The following is a 26,305-nucleotide window of genomic DNA, read 5'->3' as shown; positions in this document are numbered from 1 at the left end:
AATGGTTTTAAACTGAAGCAGGGTAGGTTTAGACTGGATATAAGGAAGAAATTCTTTACACTGAGGGTAGTGAAACACTGGAACGGGTTGCCCAGAGAGGTAGTGGAGGCCTTATCCCTGGAAACATTCAAGGCCAGGTTGGACAGGGCTCTGAGCAACCTGATCTTGTTAATGGTGTCCCTGCTCATTGCAGGGGGGTTGGTCTAGATGGCCTCTAGGGGTCCCTTCCAACCCAAAACATTCTGATTCTATGACTCTAAGATTATGGTGAATCTTTGTCCCTTGTGTTTTGTTCACCACCTTCAACATGGCGGTATACCAATGTGAATATACTGGTAAATTTACCAGAGCAAATAAAAAAGTTTTTCTACATTGTTCCTTAAGGGGACAGATGTAACTAGTGTGGTTTTTTAATCTCTGGTGTTTTTTACAATAGATGCTAAAATACAATGTTTAGATAGGTGTTGTAGCCAGCATAACCTCCAACATGGACACTAGCAAATATCAAGGGATTAAGATAGCCAGAATATAAGAATCAAAGAAGGTGATGGAGTAATTTCCAGTGCTCAGATGAAATCTCAGCAGATGGAAACTGGGAGCACAAAAAACACAAGTCTTCTTCACAGGTGCTGAATGCTGTATGGCAGAGGCTAAGAGTTCACATTTTATCGCTAGTACCCATAAACTGCTTAGTTCATATTATTCACTGACTGTGGGGTATAAGTTTAATAGAAAAACTGAAAAAAATCTCCTTTGGCATGGAAACAATCTCGTTTGACTGTAGGAGAGTTTTCTAATAGTTTGCTTCCTGGTATTTACCATGATAAACAATCAAAATATTCTGTCAGGCTGTACTAAGTCTTGTAAAAACCTTTTTATACAGTGACACAGCTGTGAGGCCTTTCTCTGACTTGGCACTGAATCTGGAAGATGCTGGGTAAAGACTTCTGCACTTTAGTCAACTCTGGTGTTTTAGCAAAACTTCCCCTGTACTGAATAAGTAACCTCATGGTAGCTGTTGTGCTTCCAAGTGGCTGGGGCACAGACCGAACCGGTGCTAACGGCACGCTCCCGCCTTCTGAAGTTAAGGATGTAGACCCTTTGCTGCTGGCGGCACAGCACCAATGGCACGGAAAGAGTTTTGATCACATCCAGAGGATGCCAGCGATACCCTCTTTTTTTGTCTGTCTTTCTTTTGTACCTGGAGCCAGGTAAGTTATTCCCATTTCACCAGAATGTCTGTTCATGGCTCTGGGAGTGTGTATGAGGGTATGCAAGAAAATGAGTTATCCTTGACTAGGTTTCTTGACTCACCCCACCATGAATGCTTTTAGACTGAATGCGATTTGATGTATCTCAGGTGGTAGCATGAGATCTTGGACATTGGAGACATTTTCAGAGAAACTTGCTTTCTGAGTAATCTTATCTTTGACTTCCTGATAGCTTTTAGGAGCACAGTTGCTTTAATTGCCTACTGTTGCTTTAGCTGCATGTCATGCGGAGGTTTGCACAGCTTGCTACGGGTGAGGTTAGTAGCAGAATTCAGTCTCTGGCAGGCTCTTAATGAGCAATGTAAAGAACCACATTCCCTGCCCCAGCCTAGGGTCTGACATAAGATTTCCTGGCAAAACTAATGGGGAATATAATTTCCTACTGAGCCTGTACCTGCCCAGTTACTCACAGGTGTAAAAGCAGGGGTAATTCAAATGTTTGTTTTCTTTGAGGCTGGATTAAGAAAAAGGTCTGAATCACATTTTGCAGAAGGTTTATAAAATGAACCGTAGAGCGCAAAAGCATTATTAAGAGCAAAGGAGTGTATTAAGACAGCCCAGGCCCCATCGGCAGATTTATATCAGTTCACTGCACGTTCCAGATATTTGTAATTTATATCACTCTCTAGCTGAAGGGGGGAAACAGGTGTCTCCTAACCCCTGCCACGGGGCTTTGAGGACATAAGTAGGGCACCTATTTCTGTTGATTAGTGATATATTAGGCTGAAGTGCCTCTGAATGGTGGGGAGGTGGTGTTGCAAGCCAAAGGGTGAACACCAAGCCACCTGTAGGAAATGCTAAATAACGTGGAGTATGTGAAAAGGTGTCTGCCTCAGCAGCTGCTTCTTCCTGGGGAAGTTCAGAAATGTTTGCTCAGGGTGACAAAGTTAAAGGTGGGGATTCAAAGGAGAAATGTCAATCTTAGTGTCAGCACTTGTATTAACTCACGCCCGTGAAGCTGTGTGTGGGGTTAGTTTGATCACTGCAATCTGGAAACGGGGCCAATTGCTTGAGCTGCTTGTGTCAAAGCTAAACCCAGCGATCTCGGAAAGAAAGGGTGGGGTGAGTCAGGCGCTCTGTGCTGGAAGAGACAGAAATTTCACCTTGGTCAGAACAGAAAAAGGAGGCTGATGCTGGTGGCATGCAGCCATCATCGGCAAGCTTCCCCCTCACAGGAGGTACGGACCCTCCTTTTGGGAATAAACAGCTAGGTAATAAATTTTGTGTAGGCAGTCTGTTACTTAGGGTAACTTTCCCAAGTCTTAAGATAAATGCGCCAGGAGAGGCACGTGCTGCATGTAAAGATGAATGAATGCTGTGAACATTTTCCATTTGAGCACGTGGAACTTGAAACGTCCACTTCAAAGTGTCCCAGAGAGCTGTGGCCAAGTGAGCATCCTTTTATATTTAGCTTCGCTTCTGCTGAGGGATAAACACCTTCTCGTTTAGTGTTAGTAACAGAACAAGGGCTCCATCTCACTTTACGTAGCAAAATTAGGGCAGCGTATTGATTTCCAAAGCTATTTATCATCACACGATGCATTGTGTTTAGAACTTGGCTCACCAGGTGAGCAGGGGTACCTAGGATTCACGTGATGTGATGACTTTCAGCATTACACTCTGCTGATGAAGGCGACAGCTCTGCAGCACTGTGAGTGCCACCAAGCCGTCCCAGCTGCAGGGGAGCTTGGGCCCCCCCAGCATCGCAGCATCCAGAGAGTACTGGGGTGCCAGTGATGTCTCCTGTGTAGCTGGAAACAGCAGCTCCTCGCAGGTGTTAGTGGCTGTGAGACCAGTTAGCACATAATTCTTTTTTTTTTTTTTCCCCATGTAGTTTACTAAGTGTCTGAAATGAGCAGCTGGAGCCAATGTTGTTTCCTGCAAACACTACCTCAAGACTGTTCTCTAACCCAGGTGTGGAATGGGAGGTTACTTGAGATCCCTTCCAGCTTCATATTTCTCATGCTCTTTATGAAAAGCCTTATCACCCAGGTTCAGGACCTGGAGCTGTAACCCCCAGAAGCTCCCAGAACCTTGCCAGGCGGGTTAATGGAAAACCAGGCAGGTTTTGTCTGCCTGGGCTCTACCAGAATTTAGTTGCAATGACACTTTTTCAGTAAAACTTCCATTGAAATTTAAAGTCAAATAAATAGAATTTTTCCATCTATGGCACTAACTAGACTTCTCAGTGAGTAATTGCTGACTGGCTCTAATTAGCATTACGTCAGCCATTGAGAACTAGCCAAGCATGCCAGGGTTTACTGAAAATTAACGCTGGAGCCAGCTGCTTTGTGGCTTATCTAAGCCTGCTGCCCTTCTTTCAGATAGATGTTGTTTAACATCATCTTTGATTATTTATGGACTAGAGAGGACTTTGCCCTCTAACATGTGTCCCTTTTTCTGCCTCTTTCCAAATCCAGAGCTGAAATTGAGTACTTCTGGGGTTTTTTTCTATATCACTTCTGCCATTCTTGACACATCCATTTAATGACACACCTCTACGACCACTAAAATTTCTAATACATTTTCATTGCTTTCTTTTTTTTGCCCTTGAAGACATGCCTTTTCCTTTTCTTTAACTCTCCTCATTCATCTCCTAATTGTTTACATCCGCTAATTGTTTAGCTGGCCACAAGAAGTTTACGGCTCAAGCACCATCAAGACAGAGCAAAGGAGATGCTGCCAGGGAATTGAGGATACCTAAGCCCAAGGCAAGGAGAAAACTGGGGAGGCTGTTCGTGTCGCAGGTGTTGAGCAAGTGTCTGGGCCTGCAATGCCTCCCTTGTTAGTGGGCAGGTTGCAAACCCTGGCTGGCCGGGTCTGCGAGCGTGGCTCTCACATGAGCTCATCGGTGCTGGAGCGGCGTATAGACCAGTATATTTTGGGCTACGATTATGCTCCAGACAAATATGTAACAGCAGGAAAACCTACAGCTGCAATGATAGGATGTATTTATACAGAGCGGTACCATCTGGTGTGCACTCCTAATAGCGACTATGCTTACTGCTACACTGTGCATCCCGGCTAATCCCACGCTCCAAAGAACGAGGCGTTCAGTATCTCGCAGATAACCCCGCTTCTAGCGCCAGCCATTCTCTACCCGGTGATGTCTGTGCAGCTCCACGAATAGATACAAACCAGGGTGTGCATGAAGGTTATTATATGGAGGGGCCGCCCTGTCTGCTGTCTTGCTCATCTACAGACGCACAGACACACAAATTTCTCTCTTAAAAGGGAATGCAGTTTTAGTGATGCTTCATGTTAAGGCTACCTGTTTGACTCGGCTTGATTTTCAAAAAATTCCTTCCCTGCTGGCTTAAACAGAAGAAAAAAGTTCTGCGGTCTTTGAAAGATTCATATATTGTACATTAATTTTGTAATAAAAATACTCACGAGGCCTATTGTCAACATTACAAAATGAACAAGAAACTCCAACATCCACCACTCCAAGCAGTGCTACTAAGTTAGTGTGCAATACTACCCTCACTCCCAGTATGTGTGGAAGCTACATACTGCTGTGACCAACGTATTTTAACTCAAAAAATTGACATTTTACAGACTCTCTGCCTCTGTTTGGACACTGAGAGTCTTGTGCCATGAGAAGTCAGTGACTTGTGCCATTGTTCCATAGTTTTTCTGTTACTTTTCTTGTGGTCTTCTCTACTTTAGGTGGGCTACATGAATTCCTAAGTCTCCACATGCAGCTGCCGTCATTACATGTGCTTTTGCTCTGAAGCAAAGATGCAGTGACAGTTCACTTCTTCCATACATGTAACTCCCAGTAAGGGCAACGGGAAGGGAGGTGCCTGGGTGTGTTGCTGCTAAGTCTAGTCCATGTTAAAGGTCTCTTCAGTAATAATGCGGCATTATTTGTATTAGTCTGCTTAAAATAGAGCAAAAGATTGTTGGTGCCTTTTTCTTTAAAAAATGCAAACCCGGACTTAGCATTCGCAAGGCAGCGTGCCCCTGTGTATTAAGGATACAGTACTCAAGCGAGCATAAAATACTGCTCAGAAATATAGCAGCTAACATGGAATATATATTTGATAGGCTTTTCCAGTTAACCTGTAAGTAGACACACACGTATACACACACATTTCTGCACACACACATTTACACACGCACTGAATTTCGTGTGAAGCTGATGAGGGAGCAGAGTCAACTTTTGTGTCCTTTAGGGCTTTCTGAGTTCACAGGTGTGTACTCACCAGATTTCTAAGCTGAAAAATGAATACTGCAATTACATGAGCCTGGATTTGTGTGAGCGTGTTAAAACCAACAGTCGCACCTTCCCACTCATTCCCTCTGCTATGGAGTTCATGTGGCTTCTCCGACTGTTTTTCCCTGGTGTGTACAGAGAGCATATGTAGTGGGTACTCCACAGCATAGAAAAAAATCACAGCCTGGAGGGTACTGAGTGTTAATTAAGCATCCATATAACACAGAACTTAACCTTTTTTTTTTTTTTCTGTCTTCACAGCTGCATAGCATGATACACTTGAGATTGTGAGTAGCATCTTTTCCTTTGCCTGGCTTAATTATATATGTCGTTGGATGCTAGCATATGCATAGGCAAGCTAAGGTACAGCAACAGAGCAAGTTACCCAAATTCATGGTTTACGATGGTAATACAGAACTTTGAGGCATGTATTAAAAATTCCCAAGAGAAAAACATCTTGCAATTTATTGTAACATACGTAGTAAACATCTGAATGTGTTTTTACACAGGTAAGAGTTAGGGCTTGCTACAGGTATATGTCAAACAGCCCTGAATAAAAATGAACCTTTTACAAACCCACCAATCCAATATGTTTTTTCAAAACAGTATTAAGTGTGTGGCTATGAAAACAGAATGACACATAAAAAAATTTTCAAAAATCATTTACCACAGGGTAACATTTTTATAACTAGAGGAAAACAAAAAATTATGTACATAAATACATATATTCTTATATATAGCAAATTACAGTTTCCTGCACTGAACTTTTATCAAATACACAAGTACTGAACAATACTGGATAGGGTGCTCTGCCACACCTTGTGGTCTCCTTAAATTCCCGTGAGTATGGAAGACAAGTTTCTATGGAGGATACAACTTGTTCAGTGATGCAAGCTCACACAAGAATTAAAAAAAAGTAAAGAAAACCAAAAAAAAAACCACAGCAGAAATGCCTGACATTTCCAGCACAGGCCTCTCTAACAACAAAATGTGAATGCTCAACTGTTCTCCAAGCGTGTACCCCAGCACGGGGTCTGTGCCAGAGAGCTTTATCCTGTACAGCAGTGGTCACCTGCCTAGGGCGACGAATTTGGGCAGCAAATCTGATGCTCAGCTTTCCCTGCTGGCTTGTCAAAGCCATCACGTTTCCGATAGACAGGTAGGTAGGGAGCAGTCAGCTTTCAGATACCCTACAGAAACCATACCCTTTCTCTTGGAGCTGGGCAGCCGCTCCTATGAGCTTCAGATAGAAAACAAGGCACTTGCTGGTTTTCTGGCCATTACCTTTCCAGGGCTCTAGGAACTGTGGTTATTAGCATGACGGGAGAGGTTGAAAAGGGTGACACCAAGCTATTTTTGAGGACTATGTACACAGTTATTTTGGTTTTGAAAACAGAAAGCATCCACACCACGCGTTTCATTCAACCTGGCCAGAAATGCTAAGCTCAGGTTCCTAATGCATAAATAATGATCCTTAGTGAAAAGGATGACGTAGACTCCGTTGGGTTCTAGTGACCTTACCAGGAACTGTCTTCAAAATACTGCAGTTACTAGCTAGGAATAACAGTCCCATTCAGGTGTCCTTTGGAGCACACAATACAAATATTTATGGTATAAAAAGCACTCCGTTGTCTCCACAGGTTAGTGATGTCTGGAACTTGGGGGATTGTAAATCCAGTCCATTACAATAAGAGTCATACTCACAATCATGAAGATTATGCCAAGAATGAGAAAAATTAAAGCCTGCAATTGGAAAATTAAATTGTATTAATAAAGCAAGTGACTGAGCAGACTGTAGTTCACAGACTGTCCCACTTGAACCACATGTATGTAACACCCAGGGCTTGAGTTTGGGGCATTCTCTGTGGCCCAAGCAACATCACACATGACTACGTGAATCAAAGTTAGCCTTGTGTGAATTTCAGCCCAAGAGAGCCAGGCTTTACAAGACCAGACCTGAAGAGACCCCTCTTTGTTATTATTAACAATGATGCAAAATATAACAGAGGAACAGTTTTTTTCTTTAAACCTGACCAATTTTCAATGAATGATGATTGTCTCTGATATCAAGAACAGCTTCAGAGTTAATCCTTTTCATCCTTATTAGACAAACAGGTAAGCCCATCTCTCTTTGAAGGCATTTCTGTATATATTCAAGTGCTTCAGATGCTTACATTCCCCCTTGCTTTGGCGGGGCTTTAGTTTACTGTAATCTGTCCACACTGAACAATATTCTGCTTTGCAACACAAAGATGAATATTGTATGTGATCTCAGTGCAGGCTGTGAAATTCTAGATATGCCTAACGCACAGCAACATGAAGAATGAACAAAGAGACATGAACAAATATTCACAGTCTTTCTGTAATAACAGCTCCAAAAGTCATCCTCAGAAATGATTTTATGATAACAAACTTTGCTTTTATACTTGCAGTATGTATTTGTTGAACTTCCATGTTTTGTGTGAACTTTTATATAGATGCACATATGTACATCTGTTTACATTATGTGCCTGCATATATATTTCATCAATAACTTTTCTGATTAAATTTTCAAAGGACATCTCCTTGGTGATATCATTATATGTGCAGACAGCTACTGATGTTCAGGATGAAAGGTACCGCTGTGGCAGTCCAGCACGACATAGAAACACATCCTGTCTATAAATGATAGACCTTCATATATGTCTCCTGTAGGTGTATGGATCTATCTCAGTGGGAACCTCACTATTACTTAATTATCTTTGCAGTACAACTTCTTAACATTGACCTCAAATCTTCCTGTTAATCCACAACTGGCCTTCTAGCATGAACCAACAGCTCCTTATACGCTGTCTAGGTGTTATTTATACAAGTGCAGGTGTTAACTAAAGTCTAGATTGGATTAAATAAATGCCTTTTTCTAGCTATTTAAGACACATGTTAACCCAAACACTTACTGTTATGTATCAGTAACAGTAGGGCACTAAAGTGTTGTGAAGCCTGGGTCTCCACGCTAAGGTAAAGCACACTGCCCAGCCTATATTTGGAGTGAGACACTACCATTTGTGATCAGCTCCTGGGTGTTGCAAGTCAAAGGGCTGAGTATTTGTGGCCAGTGGAAAGCACGCACCCTCCCATCCTTCCTTTGGCAAATGCTGCCAGCAACCTTACCCCGATCTTCTGGGGAGACCTCAGGGGCTCCTTCTCAACGAGCCGCACATAGAAGAGAGCAGGGAGGATGAAAATAAGCATCGTAGCAGAAGAGGCACCTGGAAGAGAAAGCAGAGGTGGGTACTTTGCCGTCTGACACGTAAGCAACGTGGTGCACCTGTGAAAGAGAGCATGTGGGGAGGCAGCTGCCCGTCCAAGCCCGGCTGCACAAGGGGCTCTCTCTGTACAGCATTCACGCAGAGCTGCAGATGTCCAAACACTTATTTGAGTGCTCAGGGCCCAAAGAGGCACTCATTGCCAAGAGGATTTTTTCAAACTGGTGTGGCTGCCTGTGATACGGACATCTGCATGTGGGCCGGTCAAGTGGGGACAGACCAGCACTCCTGGGGTGTGATGGCCCTGGAAAGCAGTTGTTGAAAACAGGGCAGACGGGCTGTGCCTACGCCTCTCCTCCCAGCAGAGCCCAGTGGGGTGGCCCAGGTGTAAAAGCCAGGGAGGCACAAACTGACTGCTGGCATGGAGTATTAAATACCAAAAAGGCAGAAGCCCCATGGAGGTATCTTTCTCAAGGACATCTGCATCCCCGAGTCCTCAAGCAGCTCAGAGCATGGAGGGTCCTCATGGACCTCTTTGGTCAGAAGCCAAAACTGACTGAAAGAACGAGGTAGGGAGAAAACTGTGAATGTCAAAAGACATTTTCCTCCTTTTTCTCTCTTTTCCTCTCTTACTTTTCTCCTTTTTCTAACATTACAGTTTGGGAGTCAATACATTTTGTCCAGGCTACAGATGCTTGAAAACCAAAGGTGATTTCCCTCTCCCCCACAAGCACTAAATCCCCTTTTTGTCAAAATGAAAATTCCTTACCATTTTTTATTCTGGGATTATTGGATACCTTGTGCCTCATGTAAGGTAGCATTTATGTCAGTTGTTTGGGAAATTTTATGTCCCTCTTAACTTTAATCAGTGTTTATGTTACTCTACTGTAGAACCTAAACTGAGACTGTCATTCAGTCCATGAATCTAAATATGTTGTGGAAAGGATTAACAGAGTAAACAAAAATTATTTATGAAACCTACCGATAAATCCAAAGATGTCTTTGATAGTCGGGACAAAAATTACAAGCAGGTTATTAAAAGCAAGAATTACTGCTGCAATCAGGAAATGTCTTATCCAGCTGAACGGCGTTTTGGGAAACAGCAATGCACTGATAGATGAACGGACCTGTAAGATGAAAACCAGCAGGGAAAGTAAAACAGCAATTAATTTATCTTTGCTTTTCATTTTTTTAAATGATCCACACCAGTTACTTTTGCTGTGAGAAATTCTGGCTGAAGAAATATGTTTTCCGTCTTTGATTCCCTTAACGTAATCTCACTCTGATGTAGGTTTTCGAGAACTGGGTTCACAGTTTAATGCAGAAACTCAAATATTTGCAGTGTAGAAGAAAGTCAAGTAAATAGCGTGTAAAATCAGGGACATGAAATCTGTTCAACTGAAAGATGCTAATATCAGCAAAAACCCCCTCCAAGAAACCCCTGCTACGAATACTAATCAGCAGGCAAAAAATGCCGGGGTGAAATATGAGTTGCTGTATTCCTGAACCTGATCCCTCTGAAAATCCCACAAGAGTTCTGTCATGTACTTTTGTGAGAGAACGAGCATGCTCGTGTTTTACTTCCATTAAATATATACATATACATACACATATACATCTATATCTCTCTCTCTCAAAATATAAGCATATTTTTCAATGCCACTTGGACATTATAAACCTAAAAGGAATTGCAGAGGATCCTCTTTGCTCTGCTGACCTTCTCACACAACCCAGAGTTTTTTTGCTCTTTCATCAGCAAAGATGGTAAGTAGGAAAAAGGTCAACAGCAAATCCCTATGGTGGCAGGAGATAGAGTTACTCTGCAGTACCGTGATTAACTTAAAAGATTTGAAATGTAGAAGTTGAACAAAAATGTTTTTATACTGAAAAAAAAGCTCAAAACCCACCTCTATTTTCTTGTTTTAAAATAACAGACGGCTGTTTCTGGATGAGCCTGGCAATTCAATAAATGTATGGAGTGCTGTCAGACTCAGAGCCCATAGTTTGAAAACACAGCATGAATTTTGCGGTTCATGTTTCTCAGGTTGTTGTGAGCCAATCTTAGGAAGAGGGAGACAGACAGCAAAACTGTTGTCCAGTCCCTGAGTTGGTACAGAACAGCTTTATTCCACCAAAGGACTGCTGCCTGCATTCCTGTTCACTTCTTGTCAGCATCTTGTGCCTTATTCCTGCTGCGACATTGTCCTTAAAATGAAGCTATCAAACTGACATCTTGCAGCGACTAATGGTACATAGATCTATATTTAATTTTATTTTTTAGCAATACAATGATGTCTTTTTTTTTTTTTGAAAAGAATAAACTCTGACTACTTTAAGAAAATACAAATGTGGTAGTTCATAGAAAAAGTAGTTGATACAACCATACTGCTTATTTGGAGTAGTTAGACCTGCTGAGCCGGCTGTCCTGACAGGCCATATAAAATTGATATGGTGGCTTACAAGCAAATGATATTTTCTCGGGAGTTCTTTTAATAGAGCAATTAGTACTGTGGTATGTAACTGCTAAGCCTTTGCATGCTATTCAGGTATAAAAATGATTATACAGAAAGCTAAAAATACAAAATGCTACATCTGTCAGATAGAGCCTTTTGCAACGCTCTTAGCTTGTTTTCTCGTGAATAGCGATCAGTGAGTTAAGACCAGTTTAAGCATTTATTCGCTGGTTGAAACACAAAGTTTAAGGCAGAGCACTGGCGTGTTCTGTAAACTAGATGGACTGATCTCTCGGTGCTTTATACCAGAACGTATTTTTTTGTAGACAATTTTGAATGGTGATCCCTGCTCTTAGGTATTTGTCAGCAAGCCTGGAAACAGTACCTATGCAGAGCTTGTGTTTTCATTCTGGACAACGGAGCAACAGGACCCCAACTGCTCTCATCATACGGGAACTCTACAGTGTGACACAGATTGCTGGGAAGCTGCTGACTGCATGATGCCGGGCTTGTACGTGCCGTACAAATGGCACACCAGCCTCCCAAAACTTTCTGACCAGAACCAACTGTGTTCTCCCCTGCTGTGTGGCAGCTCAGGGAAGGCACGAGGGACAATTCTGTACGTTCAGGAGCCTGGAGGTCTGCTCTTCAGGTGGGGACCGGTCCCTGAGGAGGATCAGTCCCTCTGCAAGAGCTGTTTGTTTAGCTGTGCCTTTCTGTCCCTGCTACTGTGGATGTTGTGTTTTTCTCTGTGAACAGCACCTAGAAGTGCTAAACTTTGCTCAGACACCTGGCTATGTGGCTGGGTCTTGACTGCATCTGTTTTCCTGGCACTTGGCTTTCTCTCCTGTCCATAGACTCTAGTATGGAAGGTGTGTACCGGGCCCCTGCCTCTCTACCTTGGCAGCCAGGTCTGGCAGCGCTGCACAGCACGTGCCCTGAGCTGCACGTGTCTTTCTTGAGCTTGGATGCTATAGTAGGTGCCTATGTCTGTATTAGGAAATCTCGTAAGTGGTTTCAATACATCCCCAAGTCTTCAGTACTTACACTGCTGCTCTGTTAAATATAGTACAGAGAGAGCTGGAGAGAGACAGGGCAGTTGTTCCTGATTTATTTCTGATTTATTTATAAAGACTGATTTATTTCAGTCTTTCAAAGTTTGCAACCCTAACTACCTAGGTCCTTACTCTGGTCAAACTGCATATGAGAAACCGGACCCTCCCAAATAAAAAACTCAGGCTTACTTTTCTTCAATGCCTGTCTGTGCTAAGTATGTGCAGCCAGTGTATATGGGCTAGCCCTGACTTCAGCTTCAGCAGCCGTGTTACTTACAGGGAAAAGTACAAGGGGCACGGTCAGGGTTACAGCCATCAGCACTGCCAGGCGAACTGACAGTAAGAGGGTGTCGAAGGTGTACACTTTGGTGTATGTATGGAGTAGCTCATCTTCAACTTCTCCTATGAAAAGGAAACAGAAAGGAGTTAAATCACTTAAGCAAAACCTGCACATGCAAAAGGATCTTCGTACTTCAGCCAGACAAGATTAGCTCTGTCCCAGCTGCTGTCATCAGATACATGTTATGGGCTAGGCATGAAAGAGGAATTTTCCCAGCATGACAGATACAAGTCCATCATTCAGAGACGATGAGGGTAATACAGCTCTGAGGTGATGCTTTGTACTCCAGTATCTCAAATGACTTTCTCAAAGTCATTAAGTGGATGTGGAACCTGAGGTAAAAATAATTTCTCTGATATGAAATAGGAAACAACCGACTGAACTGGGAACAGATCCCTCACCTCCACCCAGGTGTCCCTTAGCTCTCGGGCTGAGCCCTCTTGCCCCCGCGATGGAGAGCAGATTGTGCTGTGTCATTCACTTCTCTGCCATAACAGAGGAACTAACGAGGTAAAAAGAGGTGGCGTTTGCATAAAACAGTGTGCTCATGCAGGGGCTACTCTGTTTACCCACCAGTTAGTCTAGCTCATCCATATGTTTTTTACACTAGAATGATTTGCACCTGTTTTTCAGCAGAGGTGAAGCTGAATTAGTGGTGTCAGGGCCAGGGTGAGTAGCACTTAATAGCGTCATGTAAAACTGTTGAGCACTAGAGTATTTTTAGTATGGTCACTCTTGGCCTTTGCCAAGAGCCAAGTTTACAGCAGCTTGTTGTCTGAGTTCACAAAGCCAAGAGATACACAGCTGGTCCCCCTAGTAGGTGTCCCTCAGTCTCTCATGGGTGAGGAACTTGTGGCCCAGCAGCTGGGAAGTCCCACCACTTATGCAGGAGGTTACACACTACGTACTGTGTTTGAATAATGCTTACACCTGGATTCAGGCCCACAGACAATTTATGAGTACTTGAGCCTCATTGTGGTAGATCCAACTCGCCTGCTTTAAAATGAGAAGGGAAAATTCTGCAGAGAACAGGGCTTTCACCTACCGTAGAAGGTAAGATATCCAAAGAGGGCAGCCAGAAGATACATGACAAGCATGCCAGTGATGGAGATATTTGAGACATTCTGCATCCGTTTTCGGGAACGACTGAAGTAGGAGAGAAAGAAAGTAACAGTGCTATTCTTCTAAAGCCTCCATTTGCACAAGAAGTACTCTGAAGAGTCATAGCTCTGCTGACATCCCCTCACTGCCTAGCAAGATCATAGCAACTATGCTAGTTATACAGAGCTCTGTACTTGAAGCCTGGCAGCTCTATGCAGAACAGCACAGACTTATGAAAGTGTGTTGAAACTCCATTTCTACTGCTTACTTAGTGACAACATATAAGTGTGCCATGTTATTTTGTATATCATTATTTATATACTATCGATCTCAAATAATGTATTTTAAATAAAAAATGGAGTGGCTAAAATTACAGGGCAGGTAATGATAACAGGCAAGAGCTTTCAGTCAGCTCTATACGAACATACCCTTGTATCTACATAGGGCTGTTCTGCAGGTTCAAGAACCTCCTGCAGGTCAAATACTTTCTTTAGAAATCCTTTGGTTAAAGATTTGGTGTAAGAAAATCTTCAGCATATAGGACCTGGAAGCAGGTTCCCAAGTCATCCAAGAATTTTAATTTCTTCTGAGGTTAAACCTCCTGAAACAGGAGGTAATGGGTCTTGGCCTCCTTGAGTTTTGCAGCAAAACCTCCTGTAACATAATTCTTGCTGTTGAACAAATGTGTTTTCTTAGCTCTTCCCAGCTGTCAGCTCTGTGCTGACTTAAGCAAGTGTATTTGATAAGCAAAATAGTCTGGGTTAAGAGCCTATGTAAGACACCCAAAACAATCGCATCCCAAGAAACTTTAGCAGCAGCTGACCCAGACACAGAACTCATTAAGATATTTTTAGAAACCAGAATTATCTGTCTCAGTGCAACCAAGTTCCCCAGTACATTTCACATCATTCGGACTGTCCAGATTCCTCCTTTCCTAAGGAAATATCGACCAAGGTGGCTATCTGAACAGTGTGTCTTTGTCACCAGTGTCTGACTATTAGGTCAAAGCAAAGCCAATATCTGCTTACTATGGAATGCAATAAATCATGAGCAGGTGGGTGTCTACACACCACCACCAATCAAGGCAGAAGACATAGAAAGTGATTTCTAGCTATGGTTAACTGGAAGTATGGGACAAAATTTAAGAACCTTACTCTTTCAGTTCACTGTATATTGGTAGCACCTCAGGGTGGCATACGAATGCAAATGCCAGGATGGGTATTGCATAGGCAGTCTGTAAAATAAAGCTCCCATTAGTAAGAATGGTCACTGCTGTACCTCTGACTTTTGGCAGGCAGCAGTTTGGCTGTGGTACGAATGGCTAAAGACAAATTCTACGGAAACTCCCTTACCCGTGAGTTGAACACAAAGTATTTTGGCTGACACATGTCACTACTGTCGCTGTGTGCTTCATATTCTACACCACTTTTGGGGGAGGTATCTTTTGGCTCCTCGAGGCCCGGCAAGTGCCCAACTGTGTTGTCCATCATGAAATTCACACCAGAACTGAGAGACTCATTTGGTAACATGACCAGGTGCATTGGCACTGTGTTATTGGTGGCGGTCCAGTTTTCAACCCCATGGTCCATGATGGGGAGAGGACAAGGTATTTGGAATTTCTTGAAGATTACCTACAAAAGTGTAGACAATGTCATCAGAGGAGTGCCACCATAGGAGATTACACTTGCAGCCGTGATATGCCAACAGAAATATAAACCGGCACTCAAACAAACAAGGGAAAAGAGTGGGAGCAAGAAACCAAGTTCTATCACTTCTGCTTCTCCTGCAAGTATTTGTTGTTACTCTACCTCTGCTGTTGTCCTGCTTTATTTTTTATTCTCAAGTGGTTTTTAGGCTGATTTTTTTCATTCTGACTTTGTTCAGCAATAGGCTGGTTGATTTGACTCACTTGCAGGTGCTATTCTAACATCCACATGCAATTGTCATGATAAAAAACATAACAGCATTGCACAGTTTACAGGTTCTGTATTTGCTTAGAGACAATACCCAAACGGTCACCTACCACACTGACAAAGAAAACCATGCAGGTCAGTGAAAAACCACTTGTATATCCAAGATAACCTGTGAAGCAAGGAAAAAAAAATACAGTTCAGTTATATATAAGCTCACAGTCCTAACAGAAATAAGAAATGAGGTTAAGTGGGGCACTTATCTTACCTAAACTCTTTAGAAGGGAGAGGGGAAGAATAATTCCAACTGTTACGAGTATGACGAGGTAGTTCCCATTTAGGTACCATTCTCTAAAGAGGAGGAATAAAAAACCCCAACCTTTATCATTGACATCAAAGTGAAAAAAAATCATCTGAGGTTCAGGTTGGTCAAAGGTACCTACCCAGAACTCTCCTCAAGTTTCATAAATGCTCTGATCACTTCAGGAAGTTCATATTTAATAATAAAGAGGTAGCTTGACATTGCTGAAAAAACCAAACAAACACTTTCAGAGAAAACGGTGTAGTTCCAATAAAAATAATTTGTTTTAAGAAACATTAACGCTGCATGAAAACCATATTTTTTTGGGAAAACAGTTTTTGCTAAAATAGAGAAATGAATTTTGTTCAAATGGCAGCGTGACTAACGAGATGGTATGTTCCCTTGATACTGTCATGAGCATGTTCTGCATGGCACCTAGCGTTCAGTATTAGAATACAATGCAGTTATTACTGAGTTAACAACGTACTCAAATCGCCGTTCTGATGAAATTTACACTCTTAATTTTTCCTTTTGCTTTTCTGTTGTAAATGTTGCTTTTCCAGTGGACACTGTCCATCCACATTCTGTAGTAACTTTAGTTGTTACTGCCTCTAAAATGTCTTCATCTACCTCATCCCTTCTATTTTCAGCTTCTTTCTTCTGCTACTCTACTCCATATTCCACTACTCTTTTAAAAAAAAAGATATCAAGTTATCAAGATTCCTGACGTAAGGGTGGACTTCTATACACCTCATTTAAATGTGTTGCCAGAAGGCGTGCTTTTTGACGTTATTTTATGTTGGCCACAGAGAGGTCTCCGCATACCTATGGATCAATATAGACAAGAGGTTGAAAACCACTGGACTAGAGGAACAGCTATTCCTCTCTAACAGGGAAGCATATTTCCTTCCTGAATTCAGCTACATTTGATACACAGGCTTGAGTAAGGAAAGGAAGACCATGGAATAGGATCTTTTATGAAAGTCTCTTGCAGTAGAGAAATGTGAACTCTTTCTGCCTGGGTAGATAAGTTGAAGATGGAAGATTGAAGATTTGCAAAACATACCGAGTTCCAAAAGAGAGATCACAAAAAAATCTATGTACATTTAATTGGCCAGTGATGCATTGAATTCATATTTCAACATCTCTGCTTAAGAAACCCGGAAAAAATTGCAAACACCCCTGAGCTTTCAGATATGGTGTTCCCCAGTGTCCTAAAAGGTTTTTCCCAGGGTAGTAAAAGGAAATAAGTTTTGTTACATGAAGGCACAGTCCTACCCCTACTGCTTGCATTGGTAAGTAAACAGTCTCCTGTTCTGAGAGGATGGAGATTACTTGATAGATATTTCACAGGAAGTATCTGTGTGGATCAATACTTTCAACAATCACTCTTAAACACTCAACATCTTAGAGACATCACAACCCAACTGCCATTTCAAGGAGAGAATTGAGCTGGAAAACGAACTACTGAAGGGCCTTTCTTTTATGGAGAAGTCAGAACCATGTGCTTTTCCTTTTAATTGGAATTCATCTTTTCTAAGTTGAAGCAGATGATGTCTGGTCTCAGCTGTACTCAATGAAGAGAGATGGCCAACTCCTTGAGGACAGTCAGCCAAGCCATTTTAGCTGTCAGTGAAGTCTCTTCACTGGTCATGGAGAGATCCCAGGCAACTAGCTTTCACCAGACACTGAAGTGTCAGATAGCTGAAACAAGTCAAGATGAATTCCTCCTGCCCTTCCTTATTACAGTACAGTGTATACTGTACCTGGCTCATTTCTGATGCCTTTTAGCCCGACAGAGAAGAGAAAGCACTTACGTTCTGTAGAAAAGCACCGCAAGTTAGAAAACATTTTTCTAAAAACTTTTGCCCCTTACCTCCAATGTTCTGCATTGTTACCGAAATGAAAACGCTACACTTCCCAGGCCAGCCAAATGCCTTTTCTCCCAGTTTTTCATATATTAGTGATCCTGAAAAAAACCCCAAAACAAATCAAAAAATAAACATGGGCCACTCCACTGGATACACTTGATGAATTGCATTCCAAGGTAAAATACATGCATGTGGTAGGAACTCCGTCAGTCACAGCCCGATCCTCATACCTCCTTCTTTTGCTGTCTTCAGTAAGAGGTGCACCGAGTAGAGCGACAGTATTGCTACACTGAGCAGCAGAACTCTGCAAGGCAAAACAGCAATCAGAATCAGGACATCAGAGACACTCTGTTAATTCAAATGTACGTGTGCTCATTCTCATGAAGTTTAACGTGTAAATAGTTTTCAGCAAGTTTGTGCCTTGGACTCCCAGTGCTAAATGCAGATATAAGTCTCAGCTGTAGCTTACTTGTGAGTGCAGTGGCACCTTATGCACTGCAGAACCCCCTCAAGGCTTGTTTAAGTGCAGGTAGGTTCCAATTTTGCGTTATTCCACAAGGACAGAATCTTACATCTTAACAAGACCCTACTGAAGTAAACAGATTTCTGTGCAAGAGACTTTGGTCTCTTACCAGCTCACTGACCACTCATTTTAATCGCTCTCCTTACTCAGAGCTATCAACCTCCCCCCCAATCCATGATTCTGAAAACTACACTGCCAGCTCCTGGCTAGTCACTACTTTTGACTTCTGCCATGTCATCATGAAGTTATGGAGTTTAGCCTGAGATGCTCACTTTGCAACGTAAATTAGAAATCTTGCATAATGCTAAAGCTTGGCATGACATTGGAAAACCTGCTCTTGGAGCACTTGCAGCATACTCTTCTAGCCTAGTCTGCATGAAGGTACTGGTGCCTGAAGTCATTAATTCTGATTACTGCTATGCTCTTTCTACACAACATTTGCATCCTGCAAACTGCTGGTGAAAAATGTAGATTCGTATGACATTTTCAGGGCACACCACCATGGGCAGCATATCTTATTACCATAACCATCTTGTCATCAGCCTGCACAAGTGTTGGTGCAGAAGGGTACGTGATGACAACGCGGCAGAGCTAGGAAATACTGATGTGCCTTACTCCATGGCTGAACAGGAGGTTGTGCCCACACCTTCCACTCCACTGAAACGTGGTTTGGTATAGATATTGGAGACACTGGCAGCCAAGTTCATAAATGAGTTACAGTCTAAGAGGAGACAGAGGGCCTGAGGCTAGGTAATGGCCACCAGACCATCACTTTTCTCTCAAGTTTATTTCTCCAAGAGAGACAGACAGCACTACAGACTTCACGTAAGCAGGGTCATCTCTCATGTTGTGGGCTCATGCAATATGGATAGGGGGGATCTTGTCTGAGCTTGAAATGTATCCCGCCTAGACAGCATCCTGCTTGATCAGGGGCACCCGTGTAGCTGCTATTCAGAGACATGGTCTCCGTGTCCTGACACATGAGGTGTGGTAAACCAAAGCCATCCTGGTTGCACTTGCTAGATCATGCCAGGCAGCAGAAGAGATGTTTTAGTGTGTGCTCTGTGCCATTGCAAACCTCCCCCATGGGAGAGGAGGATGTAATGGGAACTTCTGGAGAGCTTCTGAGTTTTAGGAACACTCCTTCCACCTTCACCCTGTAGAACATCTTCTAGCACAAGAGCACTTTGGCAACATGAGAACAGTAAATTACAAAAATTTAGACAATGCTGTGAGCATTGTCTAAATTAGAATTAATGTCCAGCAGTTTCCATTTAGTAGATGGGATTTTTCTGTCCTGCTAATGCTAACATCACAATCTATGAAAACAGAGGAACCTTTGACAAGTGGATGCGTGCCATGGCGGTAACATTATCCCCACACAGTTTTGTACGTTTAAATAAAACTCCTTCCTCTACCAGAAGGGAGGATGTTCTCATGCAGAAAGTATGGAAGTATGACAGAAAAGGAAATGAGCCGTGGGGTGGAGACGTCCTTTGTTTCTGCTGTATAAGACTCTATAGGGCTGCTTTAGCATTACTCCTTGCTTTAGCACTGCCAACAGAGCTAATGTCATGAGGCTTGTATCACATTTTTTTAGCCACCTGTGTGAATAAACAGAGCCTTAAAAATAAAGATATTACAAAGGTAATTTTTTTTCCCCTAGCGAGGCTTGATGTACCACAGTTTTCTTTCCAGTGATAAATTATGGCCATACTAGTTAGCACAAGTGCTCAGAGAAAGTTGGAGAAAAAAAAAGTCCTACATTTTTCAGATTCTAATGCAGTCAATTTTAGAACCGGCTTCCATTTTTGTATCTGCAAATACTACATCTAAACCATTGGAGCGCAGGTGCTGGGAAGTACTTATCCAGGACAACATTTGCATCTACAATTAATTTTCAGTTAAAAATTCTCCTGGCAAGAGAGGAGGTGTTTCTTAGCAACTGGAAGCTACATGTAGCATTTCAAACGCTGTGGCTGTTGCAGTTGCACAATCACCAGAAGAAAGAAGCCGTATAAAGATGGCCATACAACCTGATTTAAAGGCTTGTTAGAGCTCAGTAATGTAAAACAATGGCCTATTGTTGTACAGTACTGTCATGCTTTATTCCAGCCTCACGGGGAATTAAAATGAAGGCTTCAGTTAAAATTAAAACTAATTATTAAAAAAAGAAAACCAACTTTTTTTTTTTTTTTACAGTCTCTCTCATTTTACAAGGTTAGCCATAGATTAAAAAACATCACATGGCTATCTGCTACTGTCTATCAAAACTCATTTTGTATAGATACTGTGTGTCAGCCACATACCATTGCTGTCATCTGTGCACATTGAGTACAAATAGACTTCAGGGAGCAACGTTAAATCTGAATAAATCTGTGAATGTCTTTGCATTCAAAGCATGCTGCTATTTCAGACTTATATCGAGTATTCTTCTTCCATTTCTACATAGTGATTAGATAGTTGGGATGATGTAAATATATACTTTATGGGTGATTTATTCCCCTTGTTGAATTCCCATACTGAACCAGCAAGCTTGCTGTTGTTATTTTAGGATCAGTATACTGTTCTTCCCCTCCGGTTTTTGACTGCATAGTATCAATTCACAGTTGTATTCCTGATACAAAACAGGGCTAAAATTAAAAAAAAATGGTTTGTCAGCAGTGGACGGTTCCTTGTGGTGCAGCTAAAATGTTTTCATTACAGATGATCTTACAAAACTTTTCAGCTAACAAAACAAGCTTAATGTACCTCTCTAACCACAAAGACTTCAGCTCCAGCTGACTCCTTATATTCTATTTGCTTTCATTTCTATGTACTTACACGAAAAGGATAATTCCCGTGTTGGCCATGGCATAGGAGAGCCCTAAGATGCCGCTGCCCATAATGGCGTTGCTGAGGTTGAACGAGGACATTCCAAAGGAAGCTCTGCCCCGGTGCTGTTGGGAGCAAGGACAGAAAATGACAATTAATTTGCGTTTTACTGGCCACAACAGATTATTTATCCTCCTTGCTGGTGTTCCCTATATTGCTCTCTTGATCCTTAGAGGTGGAGCCTTATCAAGGTTCCTGAGCACATATGAAGTGACATAGCCACAACTGGCTCTGTTGGCCAGCCTCTACAGAAATACATACTGTTATCTAACACATTGCCCAATTATTGATTTAAAAAATTCAGATTTTTTTTTTTTAATTAAACCAACTGATTATTAGCTTTTTCTCCAAGTAGGAACTAAAAGTGTGTCTGGAGGAGAAAAAGGAAGCACTGTGTGGCTTGGGATGGAGGCAGGAGAGTGTGAGAGGACAAAAAACAAGGAGATGAGGGATGGTATGTGAGGGAATCACATCTGCCACAAAATGGAAAGGGAAGGGGGGGGATATATGGCTTTTAATTTTAGCTTGCAATCACAAATTGTATTTTTTGGTTTTGATTGAACAGTCTCGATAAAACCTGTAATGTGACCAATAAAACCATGCATTTCTTTGCATCAAATTCAGGGAACTTTGAATAAAGTTAAATTGTGAGCAGAGAAATACCCACACACCCACCCCAGGAACCATTGCTGTGCTTCCATTTGCACGTGGAGGTTCCAAATAGTTGTGCTGAGCGTGTCATGTTCAGCGCTGTAAAGCCAAACGTGACTGTCCCATGAAGTTCCAGAGTAACTTTTTTTACTGAAACTTTTGAAAAAAGATTCAGGTCAATAAGATTTACTTTGTAATTACCCTTAGAAATGATTAGAACTTACATATTCTTCATTATATTCTTCCAATTCTTTTTTACCCAGATATCCATTTGTAAGGAATTTCTGACTTTCTGCATCATCACTAGCAAATGGACTGAACACAAAGAAAAATAAGAAAATATTAAATAAGGCTTATGACACACATTATGTTCAAGCAGTGCCTTTTGCCATTAGTGGAAACTTGCCTTTGACATTGCAATGAATATTTAAAAATCCTTCAGAAAAACCCCCTCTTTTTTCCTGTAAGATTCTCATGTCCAATGGCATGTTTAATAGATCTTTGTTTTGCTTTGGAATTTTGTTTTAAAACCAGCAATCTTCAAATTATACCTGATTGCAGATGTTGGAAAGTAACAATTCCTTACTGCCAGCGATGTGCTAAAGCTGAGCACGTACTTCACATCCGAGGAACAAAGCGCCTTGCAACTGCCCTCTTGGAGATACGTGCCCGGGGGGCTCAGGATGCTGAGAGCTGGAGGCTGATGGCTGGTTCTGAGATGTCTTTTTCAGGCCACCCAGGTGCTGGTGCTATGGTGGGTCCTGCTGGAGATGCCTGAGGGTGGGGCTGTCCCCGTGGGAGCACTGGGGCTGCTGCCCTCCATACCCTGCCCTGGAAAGCGTCCCCGCTCTCAGCGTGCTCAGGTTGCGCTGCCCTGGGAGGGTATTAGTTTACACATGTACTATCTGGCGGGAGGGGCTGGGAATTGCCAAGGGGGTGCTCGGGGCTGGGAGCCTGCAGAGGTCACTCCGGGTGGGGGCTGCCCCTGCTGTGCTGGGACACACGGTCCTGCGGGGCCCAGAGCAGGGAGGCTCGGAGCTGTGGGAAAACGCGAGCTAAACAATCACACTGATTTCAGTGTATTACCTAGGAAGGGTTTTGAGTTCCAGATGCCATTAGTGAAGCTTATTTTTTGATTACTGCTTTCTACCCTTAACAGAACAGCCTTCCCACTTAAATGCTTACCTCCTAATGGCAGCCTTTTCCGAATCGACCAGCTCCGTGTAGTTGTCTTCGAGGCTTTCCCCACTGTTGCTCTGATCATCGAGTTCGATGTTGACTTTTTGCAGCTCCATGCGATCCATTAGAGCGGTCAGCGCTTTCCAGCACACACACTCGCTTCTTCAGGGTAAACAGCAGCGTGCCGTCTGCTTGCAGGTCCGCTCTACCATGCGGGGACTGCCAGAACACTCTGTTCTGCAAACAAAACACAACAAAACTCATTAGAGTTTTCCTCAAATTAGATAAACCAGTGTGAATCGTTGGGCTTGTGTTTGTTCTTTGTAATAGCATTAAGAGGGGAAACTGTTGCAGACTGGGAAAATTCTGGGCAAGCATAATGTCCCTTTATATGCCAGCACTTGGCCCTTCCGTCTCCCTTCAAATGGTAAAGACTGCAAGGGCCAAGGGGTGCATGGTGGATGTCCAGTGCCTGGCAAAATTACAAAGCCAGCAGAAAATAATTTCCTGAACTGCTGCTTTTGAATTTCTAGGGGATCAGATGGCAGAAGCGCTTGCTGTTAGAAATGCAGGGAGCATATCAGGGTTTTCCTGCCGCTGCTTCAAAACATGCATGCTCCTAAGGGTAATGCTCAGTGTTCTGAACCATTTGTGGTAAGATTAATGTTGTCACAGATTTAAATGTTTTTAAGACCTGTTCCCTTCATTGGGATCTGACAGAGGTGAGCATCTCTGGATGATCGATTCTTTGCTAATTAAGAGGGGCAATTCAGATATAGCAGTTTCTGGTTTTCAGTGTATCTGTGTTTAATTCTTACTCGTCCCATGACTAGAAGCTCTGTCTCACACAGCGTTATGACATGGATATAAGACTGACTACCCTTACCTTTGTTACAAAAATTCCTGCCTTTTAAAAATCATATGAATAAATGCTCAGCTCTCTATTTCTACGTGGACCAAAGGAAACTGTACAAACCGAAGTTACAAAGAGGACTTCACCTCTGGGATTTCAGCAGCTTTATGTTACAGTCTCATCAGCAGATACACATTTACATTCATTTGCTCATTCCCAGATTCAGGAGGAAAACACTGCAAGAAATGTTGCAGTTTTGCAACACTTGTCCCTTCCCAAGGATATTCCTTGAGGCATCTTATATCTCCCTTTCACAGCTGAGGAGGCAGCGGGGCACACCGATGAAGGGAGCGAGCGCGGAGCAGGCAGCACGTTGCTGGCGCGCCTGGGGCCAGGATTGCAGACTCCTGGCCCTTTACCTGCTACCTTGCAATCGGGCGCGCTGCCTGGATCCGTTACATTTTTCAGAGATATCACATGCTAAATGCAGCCCAGCATGGCATGAGAACAATACCAGAAAACAGCGCAACAAATAATTTCTATGCCTGGCCTTTTGTCACACTAAACCGGCAATTATTTAATAGCCTTTTTCCTGGTTTTGCATTTATGGATGTATACGTCCTCGCTTGATGGCCAGACCTTCACTATCCTCTGCTACTGATCACATGCTCTTCTTAAGAACTTCTACAAACGTATTTGTAGTGGCAAAATGTTAGAGTGCACGTGCTTAAAATGTAAATGTAAACTTTAACTACCGATCCTGGAGGCTAAAACTGGCCCCGCGCCAGGAATTTGTCATCTTCCTTGCTTCTTACTAAAAACATTCTCCCCAGACCCGACAACTGAAAAGGAAAAGCAATATCACAGTGCATTAGGAGATTTCCTACCAGAGAGAGCGGCTGTGTTTACTCCTTTCAGCTGCCGCGCAGGGAGCGTGTGTGAGAGGATGAGTGACTTGGGCCCCGGGGCAGAGCCGCCAGCGCTCGCATTCCAGCGGCCGGGGGGTTCTGCCCACTCGGGATATGAATAACTCCAGGAGACAAAAAAAAAAAAAAAGCAAACCCCAAACCAAACCGACCCCCAATGGAGCCCTCCCAACTGCGGTTTCATTCACAGAACCACCTTCAAAAGCAGATGCTACTCTCTCTGAGGAACGGAGTCCTTCCAATTCCTGATGCTTAGTTTTAACCTGTGGTCTAAAAGCCAGGCAGACAAATATGACTGTGCGTAGCCCTGTTCTGGTAAAAGGTAAAATCTCTTCTGTGCGCACCGCCTAACGCTTGGGAAACATCTTTTCCAGAAGTGGCAGTCCAAAAAATACAGATCTTCAAAGAGTTGGGAAACAGAGGAAAAGTAAGCAAAAAAGTTGCCAGGAGTTAAGTTACACAGAGATTAGGCTGAGGAGGAAAGTCTGTGCAGCACAGCAAACACAGTTTGGAAAGGGGAGCAAAAATTGACTGGAAATACATATTACAGTGTAAGAATCATCTGGACATTGTCCTGTCAAACATTTACACAGGTAATCTGATTTATGGGTGTCATCTCAAGAAGCTGTGGAATTACTGCATGAAGCAGTGATTTTATTTTGTTTTATTTTATTTTTTAATTTGTGAATTCCTACATGTCTTCTGTTGAAGGTGCAAAGCCTCAGGTGGCAAAATTAAGTCTGGCTTCTTGCAGTTGTCGCTCTTAGGAAGCGGTTGGCAGAGCTCAAGGGGTCTGCAAACTATGAGCTGAAAGCCAATGGCATAAATGTGGACGGGATGAGACCCATGAGACAGGCTCGGTATTAGATTTGAATCCTGCAATTGTTAATAAAGGTAATTACAACCAACGGTGCCGTTGAACTTCAGCAGAAATTGGCAGAGCTGGTCCTTAGTTGGTGGAAATCCATTTCTTCAGGTTCCTAACGCTGCAGGTACTGAAGGGTTTTGGGAGGATGTTGAGGTACTGGTAGCACATGCTCCCCTTGAGTAATGTAGAAGGGGAAGATCTGGCACCCCTTTGCCTGAGGAGAGAATGGGGTAGCCCTGCGCCTCTTGGGTCACTGCTCGACCTGCAGGATATTATTTAGAAAAAGGGGGATGCGCTAGCTGGCTCTGTTCCAAACAAACTTCTGGCTACAGCTGCGTGCTGTACCATGCCCAAGGCCACTGCCAGGGCTGGCAGTTGGGTGTTCAGTTGCACCCCTGCAGGGGTCCGTGCTGGCTGGACCGCGCACGGCTCCTGGGTGATGGCCAGGCACCAGGGCAGTGATGACGTGACAGAGCACGGCCACCAAGGTCAGGCAGGCCTGGGTCCTGCCAGAAGCTTAGCACATGATATCGGGGGAGCAACACCAAAGTTCATCTGCTTTAGCTTTAGGATTTAGTGCTTTCTGCTTCAGAGTTCTGAATTTGGTGCCTAAACCCTGTTTTAGGCATCCAAACCCGCTGTGACTTGCCCGGATTCCTTTCCCT

The 26,305-nt window shown here is 42.9% G+C and overlaps 1 protein-coding gene across 1 annotated transcript; it reads right to left on the bottom strand.

Annotated features, from left to right (window-relative positions):
* Positions 1–7,131: 7,131 nt before the first annotated feature.
* On the bottom strand, positions 7,132–23,137 carry SLC38A4 (solute carrier family 38 member 4). The gene is made up of 15 exons (XM_035901778.1): positions 23,000–23,137; positions 22,039–22,129; positions 21,113–21,228; positions 17,997–18,070; positions 17,772–17,864; positions 16,038–16,119; positions 15,863–15,945; positions 15,708–15,766; positions 15,037–15,315; positions 14,839–14,918; positions 13,629–13,729; positions 12,521–12,645; positions 9,718–9,862; positions 8,641–8,738; positions 7,132–7,233 (listed from the first exon to the last, which is right to left on the bottom strand). The coding sequence occupies exons 1-15, from the start codon at positions 23,116–23,118 to the stop codon at positions 7,132–7,134; spliced, it is 1,647 nt and encodes a 548-aa protein (XP_035757671.1). The 5' UTR covers positions 23,119–23,137.
* Positions 23,138–26,305: the final 3,168 nt, after the last annotated feature.

This window comes from Egretta garzetta, unplaced genomic scaffold (assembly GCF_000687185.1).
Source record: "Egretta garzetta isolate BGI_Z169 unplaced genomic scaffold, ASM68718v1 scaffold349, whole genome shotgun sequence".
Lineage (NCBI taxonomy): Eukaryota > Metazoa > Chordata > Aves > Pelecaniformes > Ardeidae > Egretta > Egretta garzetta.
The sequence above is the reverse complement of the archived record's forward strand: the minus strand, read 5'-3'. Positions and strand labels throughout refer to the sequence as shown.